General features: G+C 41.7%; 1 protein-coding gene across 1 annotated transcript in view; it reads right to left on the bottom strand.

Annotated features, from left to right (window-relative positions):
- Positions 1 to 231: 231 nt before the first annotated feature.
- SPEF2 (sperm flagellar 2) overlaps positions 232 to 12093 on the bottom strand; it is a 137144-nt gene continuing 125282 nt past the window's right edge. The window contains exons 35-37 of the mRNA XM_015593958.2: positions 6749 to 6988; positions 6466 to 6588; positions 232 to 297 (exon numbers count right to left, since the gene is read on the bottom strand). Of these exons, the coding sequence (XP_015449444.1) occupies positions 232 to 297; positions 6466 to 6588; positions 6749 to 6988 (429 nt within the window). The remainder of the gene's footprint in view (positions 298 to 6465; positions 6589 to 6748; positions 6989 to 12093) is intronic.

Genomic DNA, 12093 nt, shown 5'->3' with positions numbered 1-12093 from the left:
ATTCCTTCTTTGGATTTTTGCTCTGAAATTTAAATTTATTACAGAATATTCTTTGAGTTAAAGAAAGCCCCCCTTTCAGTGTTCCTCGTAGCCTGGCAGGGGTCATTTCCACACTTACAATGATGATAACATATATGACAAACACCACGTTTACATTTGATGGTTAGAAGATTCATTGCCAAATTATAAAAATCACATTCTTTTGCCTTTATTTCTTTTCCTCAAGAAGTCTTAAAGGAGATCTCTCTCCATCACTTCCTTGTGCATGCTACTCCTTTGGAGAATTATTTTCATAGCCTAGGAAAAGAGATTCAAAGGGAAGTAACAAATATTTATAAATGATTTAGGACTAATGATCATCTACTACACGGCAGTGATTAAACAGAAAGCGAGTTTTTATTTTTTTCCTTTGAGAAATTTGTTCTCTATTTAGTTTGAATCCTGCAGCTTACTAGTTGCATCCCTGGAAAGATATCAGAGATCTTGGAGCTCACTTTTCCTCATCTAATGATAGAATTGTCATATTGGATTAAATAACACTTGTAAAAGCAACTACACAGAATTTGGCACAAAATGGGCAAACCAAAATATTACTTCCCCATTATCTAATAAAAGACAATGTTTACCTCCTATTAAAGGAAAATTCTAATGCCAATTTAATCACGCCTACAGATTTGTAGAATTTTAGAACAGCGGATTATTAAGAGAATGGGGATTGACTAATTTCCCCATTTTTTTTTAAATATCAGGGTAGAATGATGTTTTCCATCCACTTAAAATACCCAGCTAGCTTACATTTTTAATCATAGATGTTTTTAAAATAAACTTAAAATATCATCAGAATGTAGAAGGGGTACAAACACATGTGAAAAAATGTAGAATTATGTCAATGCACTTTCTAGTTTTTTTTCCCCCTCAAGTCTAGGGAAGTACCTTAAAAATATGTTTCTTTTCTTGAGAGCTGAGTTCTAAAGGTCTTGATGTGACTGTGGTAATTTTACTCACAAATGCTTGCATAATTCATGATCAGAGGTGCTCCCTGACAAGTGACGTGCACATTGCTTATATCAGTCACTGCCAGGAATCAGAGTGAATTATTTTCTTGAGGGACCTTTTCATTGAAAACTCAGATCTCCTTCAGTCAAAGGCTAATCTTGAGTAAATAAATGAAAAAGAACAGCTGCTCACCATTGACCTTTCTGGTCCTGCCCACCACAACTCTTAATTACATATCTTCTTTGACTAATACACTTAGAATAGCTAATGCTGATATAGACTGGTAGCTTGGGGATTAAGGCATGAGCTGATCTGTGGTTGTCTGAGGAGAGTTATAAACTCCAGATATTTAAGCCAAACTTGGCTAAGTTTAAAGCCAAAATCAGGGCCCATAATCTTCAGGAGCAGGTAACTGAGTAAAGCCTGAAAGCATCTGGAAATGTTAGACATGGGTGCTTTGAAAATGCAAAGTGCCGAAGCAGCCATCATATTTTGTTATAAAGATAAAAGAGAAGGTTGGAGTATATTTTGAAGTGAGATACCTTGATAACAAAATGGAATAAAAGTGTCTTCAAGTCACGCTCACATTTATAGGTATTTTGTCCTCATTTAATTGGGTTCTTACAGAAATTCTCCTGTGACATTCTGATTTTAACATCAAAAGATTTGTTTCTATCTCCTATTGAGTGGAAACCTTAATTTTGAGGATATATGCTCAATTTATTGGTTTGTTAAAAGAAATTTACATTTGCTCAGAATGTGTTCGTTGTAAGAAACTACGTTTCTTAGGCTGGTGTAGAAAATCGTGCGTTCGTTTGCATTTGTAAATACATTTGTCATAGGAGATTAATTGATTTTAGTCACTAATAACCCAGGTACAGTATTCTCATCGATCTTGCTACATTTAACCAAAGTGTTTTCTTAATAATTTAGGAATATTATTTGAAAATAACCTCTTGGTATAAGGTCTATGAAAACTGAAGTTAAACAAGTGACTTTAATTGAATAACTATAAAATGCAACATAAAATCTGAATTTTCCACATAGGTATTGACCACATGGGGCTTCCTGGGGCTTCAACTTATACCTTTTGTCACCGTGGTACTGCATCGGTGAAAGCTGTCTTTCTTTCCAAGAGCGGATGCTACACTCAAGCAATGACATGTCAGCTTATTAGTTCATCCACATATAGTTTTACATAGCTCAGAAATGTTTTCTGTGTACCGCAACTAACAGACCAGGAACAATAGTAATAATAATAATGTCTTAACGTGTATTGAGTTATTTCTGCCAAGCACTTGATACGTATTAAGTCCTTTACTCTATATAAGGACACTGTGAAGTATTTATGATAACTAACCCTATTTTACTGATGGGGAAACCAAGGCACCGTGAGGTCGCTTGCCCAAAGACACACCATTGGTAGGTGTGACTGCAATGAGTGTGGCTCCCGAGCCGGCTCGCCTAACCACACGCCAGACCTGCCCCCTCATGGGAGCAAAAATAAAAATATCAGAATAAATATGCATACTCAGCTCTTTCAAATCTGTATTTTTAAAATGTTGCTGCTTCCAAATTCAAACTTCGCAAACAGCTGTTGCCTAACAGCTCTGTTGGGCAACAACATTTACTTCCCACTGTTTATGACAGCAAACAACATTTTAACCTGAAAAACCGCACTCTAGCTTTTGCTCTACTTATCTTGAAAGATCTTTAAATAACATCACTGTGGTTAAAGTTCATTTTAAAATGTGATCTATTTACTTGTACATGGATATCTGGAGCAAAAAATGATGACAAGATGAGTGCAATAGTACCTGCATCTTCAGAGATCTTTTTCTTTCTTTTTCTTTCTTCTTTCTTTCTCTCTTTCTCCTCTCTCTCTCTCTCTCTCTCTCTTTCTTTCTTTCTTTCCTTCTTTTCTTCCTTCCTCCTCTCCTCTCCCCTTCCCTTCCCTTCCCTTCCTTTCTTTCCTTTGTTCCTCTTTTCTTTCTCTTTCTTTTTTCTTTTTTGCTTAGTGAAAATGAAAAGAAAGCATCTCAGTGGAAGGGGAACCTCTTTCATTTTAGAGTATCAGAATTCAGGCTTTTCAGGTTGTAAGCTCGACTCTCCTTGATTCGTAATCATATGAATGAGCTCCGATGAGGGTGGTCCACTGCCTTTCATTAGATTCCTCTGTGAGCAATAGGGAGGAGATGGGACAGACGAGGAGAAGACGCCGACTCAGCAGAAGCCCTCTGGCAGTGAAGGAACTAGACCGAGCTGACTGACTGAGTGGCAGACAGACTAACGCTCTTTCTGCCGTTCAAGCGTCAGGCCATGCTGGCTCTGTGAAACTGCTTCACGGAAGGTCAGACCCCCGCCTTCCCCCGCTCAGCCTAAGGGGTCTTGTGTACCAGGGGAAATCAGAGAATGTGCAGAGTGGGTTTCGGTGGTCAGTGTTATCAAGGTGCTCCTGGAACATAGCGGGCAGCGGCCCAGAATGTTAGCTATCCTGCCGCACTGGAGACAGACCTTCACGGAGAGGAACGTGCTGTCCAAAATGCCGGTAGGATTTCAGCTGAGGTGCACTGCAAGCTGGTGAAACTCCTTCCAGAATGAACGAAGTCAGAATACCTCTTTGGGGGTCGGGGGCTGGCTCTCAAAAGCAGTCATCTGTTGGCTGTTTTCTTTTCTCAGGAAAATGACAAATAAAATCTTCTCTGCAAGTAGTTAATCATATTCAGTCACTCTAGCCAGAGTAAGGATAATTCCAAATTGTGTAGGGAGTTTTTCTTCCATTAGGGGAGAAAATAATTGTGGTGTAATTTTATGCTCCTACTTGTTCTTTTCAACATAAGATAAATACTATTATCCATAATGCTAAGGGATTTTGAAAGTTATTTTAATGGTTCAGAATAAGAGGGCTGTCCCTTGAAATGTGGAACAAAACATGTAGGATGAAAGACAGTCTAAGTGGTGGACCTCTGGAACCCAGCTTATGCAAAATGGCGTTTGCCAAGAGGAAAGCAGAAGGGGGGCAGATCCCCACGGGTGGTGACTCTCCCCCATCCTGCCTGTGACACCGACCCACCTGCCTCTCTCCACCCTGTTGTCTCATTCTGATGTGCTCTGTCCCCAGTAACTCTGACTTATGCCCTCCTCATCTTACTGAAAGCAATGAAGTATAAGATGCTGCAAAGGGACAGGGGACATCCTAGTTTCAGTGCACACAGTACATGGCTGAATGTATGAATACAACAGCTTGGAATAACTGCCAACCGTGTTCTAAATATTTCAGACCTATTTAAATAATGAGACACAAATAATTTTAAAAACAGCTTCCCTGTTAAATATAGGGATATAATGATGTGATATGGTTAAAAGACAAAGAAACACGTAGGGGCAAAGAAATTAATACCATTTCACACCCCTGTTCAGAAACCTATCCATTCTCCCTTGCTTTTCAAATCAAATCCAAATTTCCCTGGGTGACATCTGGGTCCTTTGCAATCTGGCCTGATTTTACCAATATGATCAGATCACAGACTGCTCTTCAGCCGGTCAGGGTCCTGCTGCTTCCCTGCAGTCCTGCTTCTACCAACGGTCCCCAAACATTTTGGCACCAGGGACCGGTGCTCCTTTGAGAATCTAATGCCTCATGATCTGAGTGGAGCCGAGGTGGCGATACTAGCGCTGGGAAGCGGCTGCAAATACAGACGAAGCTTTGCTCGCTGGCCTGCTGCCCACCTCCTGCTGTGTGGCCTGGTTCCTAACAGGCCATGGACTGGTACTGCTCGTGGCCTGGGGGTTGGGCACCTTTACCAATCTGTCCTTGCTGCTAGGATGCTGCCTCCTCTCCACTTCAACAGCAAAATCCACAGAGATGTCCTCTCCTCTTCCTTCACTTTCCCAAACCCTGGCCATCCTTAAAGACTCAGCTGCTGGCCTATACACACAAAAAAGGTCCTATTTTTTGAATTTCTATAATTTTGTGCTTGAGTGGTTTACCTTATATCACTCTCCTGTAGTCTTGCAGGTAAAACTTCTCTTGGGAACGGAAGTGGACTGCTTGAGAGCTGCAACTGAGTTTTATCCTCATTATTCTCTCCTCCATGGATCCTATATTACTGGCCTCAGGACTAAGTGCTTCGTACCAAACAGTAATCGTAACAGCCATCATTTCTGTCATTCTTGCCGTGTGTCAGATACCATGCCAAGTGCTTTAGATGCACAATCTCATTTAATCCTTGCTACGACCCTTTAAGTAGGAATGGCTATTATCCCCATTTAACAGGTGAGAAAGCCAGGATCAAGAGAAAGTTAAGGTCAGGTATCTACTGCGTGGTGGACCAGAGGTTCAGTCCCATGACTTTCTGATTCCACAGCCTGTGGACTTAAATGCTATAATCACACTTTACTGCTAGATGTGCTTAGGGTCTGCTCGCTTGTTAGAAATGAATTTTAATTATTACTAACATAGGTGATAAAATATGTATTAAAAAGGATCAGCAATGTAGAAAAAATAGATTTAGGTGCAAAGATATTTAAATCTGGATAGTTTCATTTCTGGGTATAAGGAGTTATCACTGAGAAGTCAGGAGAAATGCATTATACCACCTGTATTTTATCAAAGTGGAAGTGTTTTTATCTGAAACTTGGCAGACTTTTTAGTCAAATAAATAACTAGCAGGAGCCAAATAGGGGGACTTCACGCTGTCAAACTGGTTGTGAGAGGATTAAAGCATCTTGCCACACTCGGAAAGGGGGTCAGCCTCTACCTCCCTTAGCCCTTGCTGTTGGAGACCTGGGCCTTGTCACGGTGAGGCTAATTCAGAACGTGGAGTTGAAACCTGCTTGGTTATTGTGTGAGCTCGGAGCGGACAGTTCTTCCTTTCATCCTTCCTTCCTCCGCTGGGTGGGTCTGGTCTCCTTGGGTTTTGTCCTCAGTTTCCCCTTCTTGAGTACTATTTCCCTGATGGAACTGGCATCCAATCTTTCCTAGGCACTGTCACCCCATACACTTTGTGGGCAATGTGAACCGTGAGTGCGTAGCCCTTGGCTGGAGATTGTGGTCTCCTTAGTTCTCTTTGGCAAGGCAGGTTGTATTCTCCATACTCTTCAATCACGGGCTAGGGTCATTGGCTGGAATGCTCCAGGACACTAATCCTGCCATCCCCCGGGCTTTCACTCTCATCTACCTCCAGCCTTCTTGTATCCCCAAGGTGTCCCCATAGTCCTGATGAGGTGGCCGCATAGTGCTGAAGGTGCTGTCACTAGTGCTTACAGCGATCTCCTCTGTGCCGGGCCTTGCTGCCCTTCAGTACGTGGGCTGGCCTGTCTGGCCTGATGCTACTACGAGCTTAGCTGCCCCAGATCCTGCTCTGGCCACGTCTGCTAGTCCCCTTCCTGCTAGTCCACTTTTGAAATGTCCCACCATGCCCTGAACCTGAGCTCAGCCAAATTAAGATGCCTTTGGATAATACTCACAGGAATTTTATAGTCTGGATAACTTGCAATCAGATCTTGAATAAAAGGATGCTTCAGAAGAACAGCAACTTCAATGGGCTCCAGGTTCTTGGCACCAAGATCCTGAAATACTTTTGTGAAGTTCTTTAAAGAAGAAGAAGAAAAAAGAGTTAATTAACTTTACAAAATTGAAGGTGTTAAAAAATGGTTTTACTTCATAAAGAAATTCCATAAAAATATGTTCAAAATTGGGGGCAAATTTCTTCTGTCTAGCCTGCCCCTTTTACAACATAATCTAACCCACCTCTGAATAAATGTTTCCTGTCTTTAGGTGGCTGGCAAATCTGTGAGCGTCCTGTGCTTCGTTTCCTCCTCGGAATACTTTCAACAGTGTTTCCATGGAAATCTTTTCCGTGTTGGCATTTTCAGGAATTTCTTCTTCCTTTTCCTCCCTTTCCTCTCTTAGTTCCCTTTCCTCACTCATAAAATTTTCCTCGGGTTCAGGATAGTCTTCAATTGGACTTATATTGGTAAAGGAGTAGGTCTGTACGATTACATGAAGAGAACATGAAATCAGACTTAAGTCTTCCCAGTAACAGAGTCATTTAGAAAACAACAGTTTTGTCATATACTTTTTCATGCAATAGAATGATGGTGCCTCGCTGGAAACTAGCTAAATGAAGTCCAGGAGAGAATATGCTTGCTGAGCTGGAAATCACGTAAAAATCCTAGACCAATTCTGCTGGTAGTTTAGAGGCCTCAGTGTAGAATGTGTCTTATTCATCTCTAAACATGCTTTGGCTTATTCCTCAATAAATGGACACTGGAAGGGATTCATGTAGCTTATGTCAGACTTCTTCATATTGCTGTAGATTTTTAATAGGATTTTATTTAGAAATTGACTGTGGACAAGAGGTTATGGCAAGTTCATTTCTCAAGCTTGATAGATTCTAGGTGCTTCAGGAACATAGGTTTGGATACCGGAAGTTAAACCTGATTAAACATTCAGAAGGGAAAATAGAAAACAAATTGAACATAGAAAGTCAGGTTGGGATTCTTACTACAGCTCTTTGGAACTCGGCCAGGAGCCATGAACTCAGGCATTTCGAGAATGGTAAAGAGCACATTACTGAAGTAATTTTTTGTGTATCAAATGCCTGAAAAATATTCCTATTCTTGCACTCGGTAATTATAGATCTAGGAATTGATTCTAAAGAAATATTCATGTACAAAGACTTTTGTATGTAAATGTTCATTCAGTGTTACTTACAGAAAACAGAAAGCCTAAGATTCTAAAAATGGGGGAATGGCAACATAAACTATAGTATATTTCTGTGATGGAATACTATGTTGCTATGAGTGTTTTGGTTTTAAAGAATAACTAGTGATGTGAGAAAACACTCATAGGATAAATGCAAAGAGAAAACAGAACACAAAGTAATCAACTGGGATCCTCACTTTCTTATATCTGCATACTTATTAATAAAAAGAGAAACAAATGCATTAAAGAGTTAACAGTGGTTACTTCTTGTTAGTGGAACAGGTGATCTCTTTTTTTACTTTGTTTTGTACTGTCCAAATTCTCTACAGTAGATTTATATTTACTGTATTTACCGTAATGAATGCATATGTGTGTGTGTGTGTGTATGTGTGCATGCTTGCGTATTTCTGATGATGAGGTCATCGATGTCTGGTGATTTGCTATAGAAAAATGGAGATTTTTAAAATGTCGGCTGGCCTGATGTCAGAGAACACCTGAACACTGATTCTCCTTTACCCCAAGGAGGAAAAATACTAACAGGCTTAAAAAAAAGAGAAGAGTGCCAATGTCTATAAATATTAAATTCAGGAGAAGCATTAAGTGAATAGATCATGCAAGTTCTTTTCTAAAGTCCCATGTATATAAGGATGGCGTGGCACAAAATTAGGCCTCTAGTAGTTGTAAGTCCCTACAAGGAATTTGTAGGGGCTGTAGGCATTGTAATGAAGACAGGTTGCAATTTCTCTAGTTTGTGTGGGTTGTGTTTCTATACCCTTTGGTAAATTGGAAATTTAATATAATCTTAGAGAAAGAGTAGAGAGAGAGAGAGAGAGAGAGAGAGAGAGGCATGGAATGCTCTGTCAGGTGATTTTGGAATTAAGTATAAATTATCTATCTATCATCTATTTATATCTATCTATCATCTATCTATCTATCTATCTATCTATCTATCTATCTATCTATCTATCTATCTATCATCTATCTATCCAGCCTCTTTTCCATTTTAAACAATTGAAGTGCTACATGGCAGAAATGTAAAACTGGCCCTTCTGTTTCTATGTAGGAAGCTTGGGTTTCATCACATTGGCCACTCATTGGTAATTTCCCAGGGCAAAAGAACATTTAGTATACTGAAATGAACGTAGTTGAGATGTAAAATAGCTTGCTGAGTGAGTAAAGAGTGAATGAATTTCTATTCAGAGTGCAGCAGAGGTGCTGTGTGTGGACACAATAAAGACAGACTAGTGGGTGAGCGAATGCCTAGTTGGGTTAGACGAGCAGGCGATACCGAAATTAAATAGAGAAGTAACCTGGTCTCTGTACCATTTTCATAATTAGAGAGAGACTAAGTTTTCAAAGGCCCAACATAAGCACCATCGAATAAATGAATTTTTTTATTTTAGCTAAAGGTAACAATTTAAACGTTTAAAATCTTAGTGAAGAACCCTTAAGAGATTAACGTCAGAGGATGCTTTTTATATTTTTGCTAACTTGCTCTCTGAGGGAGTTGGGACAGAATAGAATTACTGATTTAGTGGGTGGGCGGGGGGACTGAGGCTGAGATTAGGACCAAAGAGCCAGCTCAGCATCCTGGTGGGACTGCAGGGTGTGCAGTAGAAGGGGGCTCTCTTCAACAAACATCTTGGAAAGACCATGAGTTTGAATGTAGGTGCTTGATCAAAATCAGAGATCCCAGTTTGCAGAAAAGCCAGTGCTTCCAAAAGAGCAATTAGTGACATCAAAACTCTGTGTGAGTCACTTCATCATCTAAGCAGTGGGACAGATTATGGCACTAGCGAACACCATGTCACACTCAGCTAACTCTCAGAGGCAGCCCTCAAGGACTCCCAACAAATGTGTACCCAGAATGGTGCCTGACCATGTATTTCCACATTCAATTAGTTCAGTCCCACATCTCAGGCAGAACAGGTCACTAATGGAACTCATGTGGGCAAAGTGTCAGAGAGTAAGATGGAATGAAAACGTATGTGTTTCAAACCCCAGGGCCTCCGACGCTCTACCAAGATGCTTTAACAAGACTTTCAAAATGTGGGAGAGTCAAGTTCACAATTTTCTGAATTCCAACATCATAACCCCACAGCACACAGGCCAGAATGAATCATTTTCCTAAATGTCAACTTATTTAAACTTTCACTGGGACTGGTGCATACTCGTCAATGCTTTGCTCTTGAACATCTTTCAAATTACCCAGGGAGTGGATTTAAACAAGTCTGCACCACAATGACTAGAACAACGTGAGTAAGAAAAACTGAAATATCAGGGAGATTTTCAGTTGTTGTGGAAAGCAAAAACAGATTGATCTGGTTCAATATCTTGGGAGTGAATATAAATCTGTTGGAGGTGTTACTTCTGAGGAGGCTCATTATGGCTTCCTGGGATGTGGTTGCCCAGGAAACTAGAATACAGTTGGAAAGGGTACAGAAACAGAGTGGCATAATTGGAGGCAGGATGGCAGGACTAGGGGAGAACAAGAATGAGGGAGGTGGGTGGACCCTGTGTGTCAAAAGCTCCTAGGGCTCACTTGAAGCCAAGAAGAGATCAATGCATGTGATGTGTGGCACGTGCTTTCTATCCCCTGCCCCCAGTTCCCTTCTATTGTGCCGTGGTTGTGGGTCAGTTCCAATGCAGTGTCCCTGGGCTCTGAAAGAGCTTTTAAGAGAAGCACTCCAAGGAGCTGCTTCCTGGGAGGGGGCATTAGCTTACACTAAAGAGTGATTCAGGGATGGAAGGGATGCAGCATCCTGCAGTAGCTGGCTTGGCTGCTACCCATCAGAGCAGCTGTCTGTTGCTGTGGCAACAGTTCTAGCATGTGCTTCTTTTTTTCCCCTGGTCTTTCTGGCTCATTGCCGCCTCCTGGATCCTACTATTGCCTCTGTCTGGAACATCTGCTCCTTTCCACTCTACCTTGGAGACTGGATTCCATTCTTTCCTCTCTCTTTCTTCCTCCCTTCTTTCCTGCCATGTTCACAAACATTCATTGAACACTTGCTATGTGGGATCTAGTTTGGGGTGACATGTTGTCCCCAACTCAAGTAAAAATAACTTAGCAGTAGGATTCAATAGATAAACACACCCTTTTCTGAATTACTAGCTCTCCTTCTCACCTCCTTTGCTTCTCTACAGTCTGATTTCAACACAGCAGCCAGAGAGTTCATGCATTTTCAGCCAGATGGCCACGCTTCCATGACTCCTCATCTCATCTCTTGGCAGAATCGAGTCCTGCGAAGCCCCCTGAGCTCTCTCCCGCTCACTTCCCTTTCCAACCACTCCTCCGGCTCACTCCTCTCTGACTACAATGGCTGACTCTCTGTTCCTGGGAATATACCAGGTGTGACCCCACTTTAAGGCTTTTGCATGTACTACTGTCTTCACTTGACATGCTCTTTCCCCAGAGATCTGCAAGGCCCTCTCACCTGCTGCAGGCCTGTGCTTCTATGTCTTTTCACAGAGGGACCTTCTGTGACCACCCTCCTCAACACTGAAACTACCACCCCAACACTTGTATTTATCCCTATATTCTTTTTTTCCTGTAGCATTTATTACCACTTGACATAGTGTGCATTTTACCTATTCTACCCCCAGGTCAAGGGTTGTTTCTAGCACGTAGAGGTGTTGGATAACTATGTGTTGAATACGTGCACGTATGCATGTGATAGTGCTCAGCCTTGTCAGAGGGGATCTGATGATAAAGGGGTCCACTTGAGAGAGTGCTCACTGTTGTTTTGGGGTGTCAGAGGAAGCTTCACGAATGATCTGGCAGCTGAAATAGGCCTTAGATACTGGGGGAGGCCTCAGACCCTTCAAGATGAGATGACAGTCGCTCCAGATGGAGGAATCAGCAAGAGCAAAGATAGGGAGATGGGAAAGAAAAAGGCACAAATACCTCTCTTGCTTGGTAAGGCCCCATGGTACTCTGTTCCCCCCAGGTCTGAGATATCACTGTCTCATTCTTTTCCGCATGGATGGGGAAACTGGATGGCGCTCCTTCAGGGGAGCAAACTTGGTTTCTTCTGTATGCCTAGCAGGACCATGCAGAGGGTGTGATTTACAAAGCCAATTAATTAATCAATTGATTAATCCACTCAATGAAATATTTACTGAGCTCTGTGCCAGTAATTCAGGTTCAGAGATGCGGTGGGTTCAGAAATACAGAATATGACAGAGGGCCCGTCCCAGCCCACAGGGTGCTTAGACCCAGAAAGGAAGCTGACCCTGAAGAAATAGTTACTTGTGAGGGATATCCTGAAGGGAGAAGAACAGCATCCTATGGGAACATAAGGCAGGGGGGACCCGACACCACTGTAGGTCAGGGAAGTTCCTGTGGAGGACAGACATTGAAACGAGACCTCATGGCAGGCTACGATCCA

The sequence above is a fragment of the Pteropus alecto genome, unplaced genomic scaffold, assembly GCF_000325575.1.
Source record: "Pteropus alecto unplaced genomic scaffold, ASM32557v1 scaffold127, whole genome shotgun sequence".
Taxonomy (NCBI): Eukaryota; Metazoa; Chordata; class Mammalia; order Chiroptera; family Pteropodidae; genus Pteropus; species Pteropus alecto.
The sequence above is the reverse complement of the archived record's forward strand: the minus strand, read 5'-3'. Positions and strand labels throughout refer to the sequence as shown.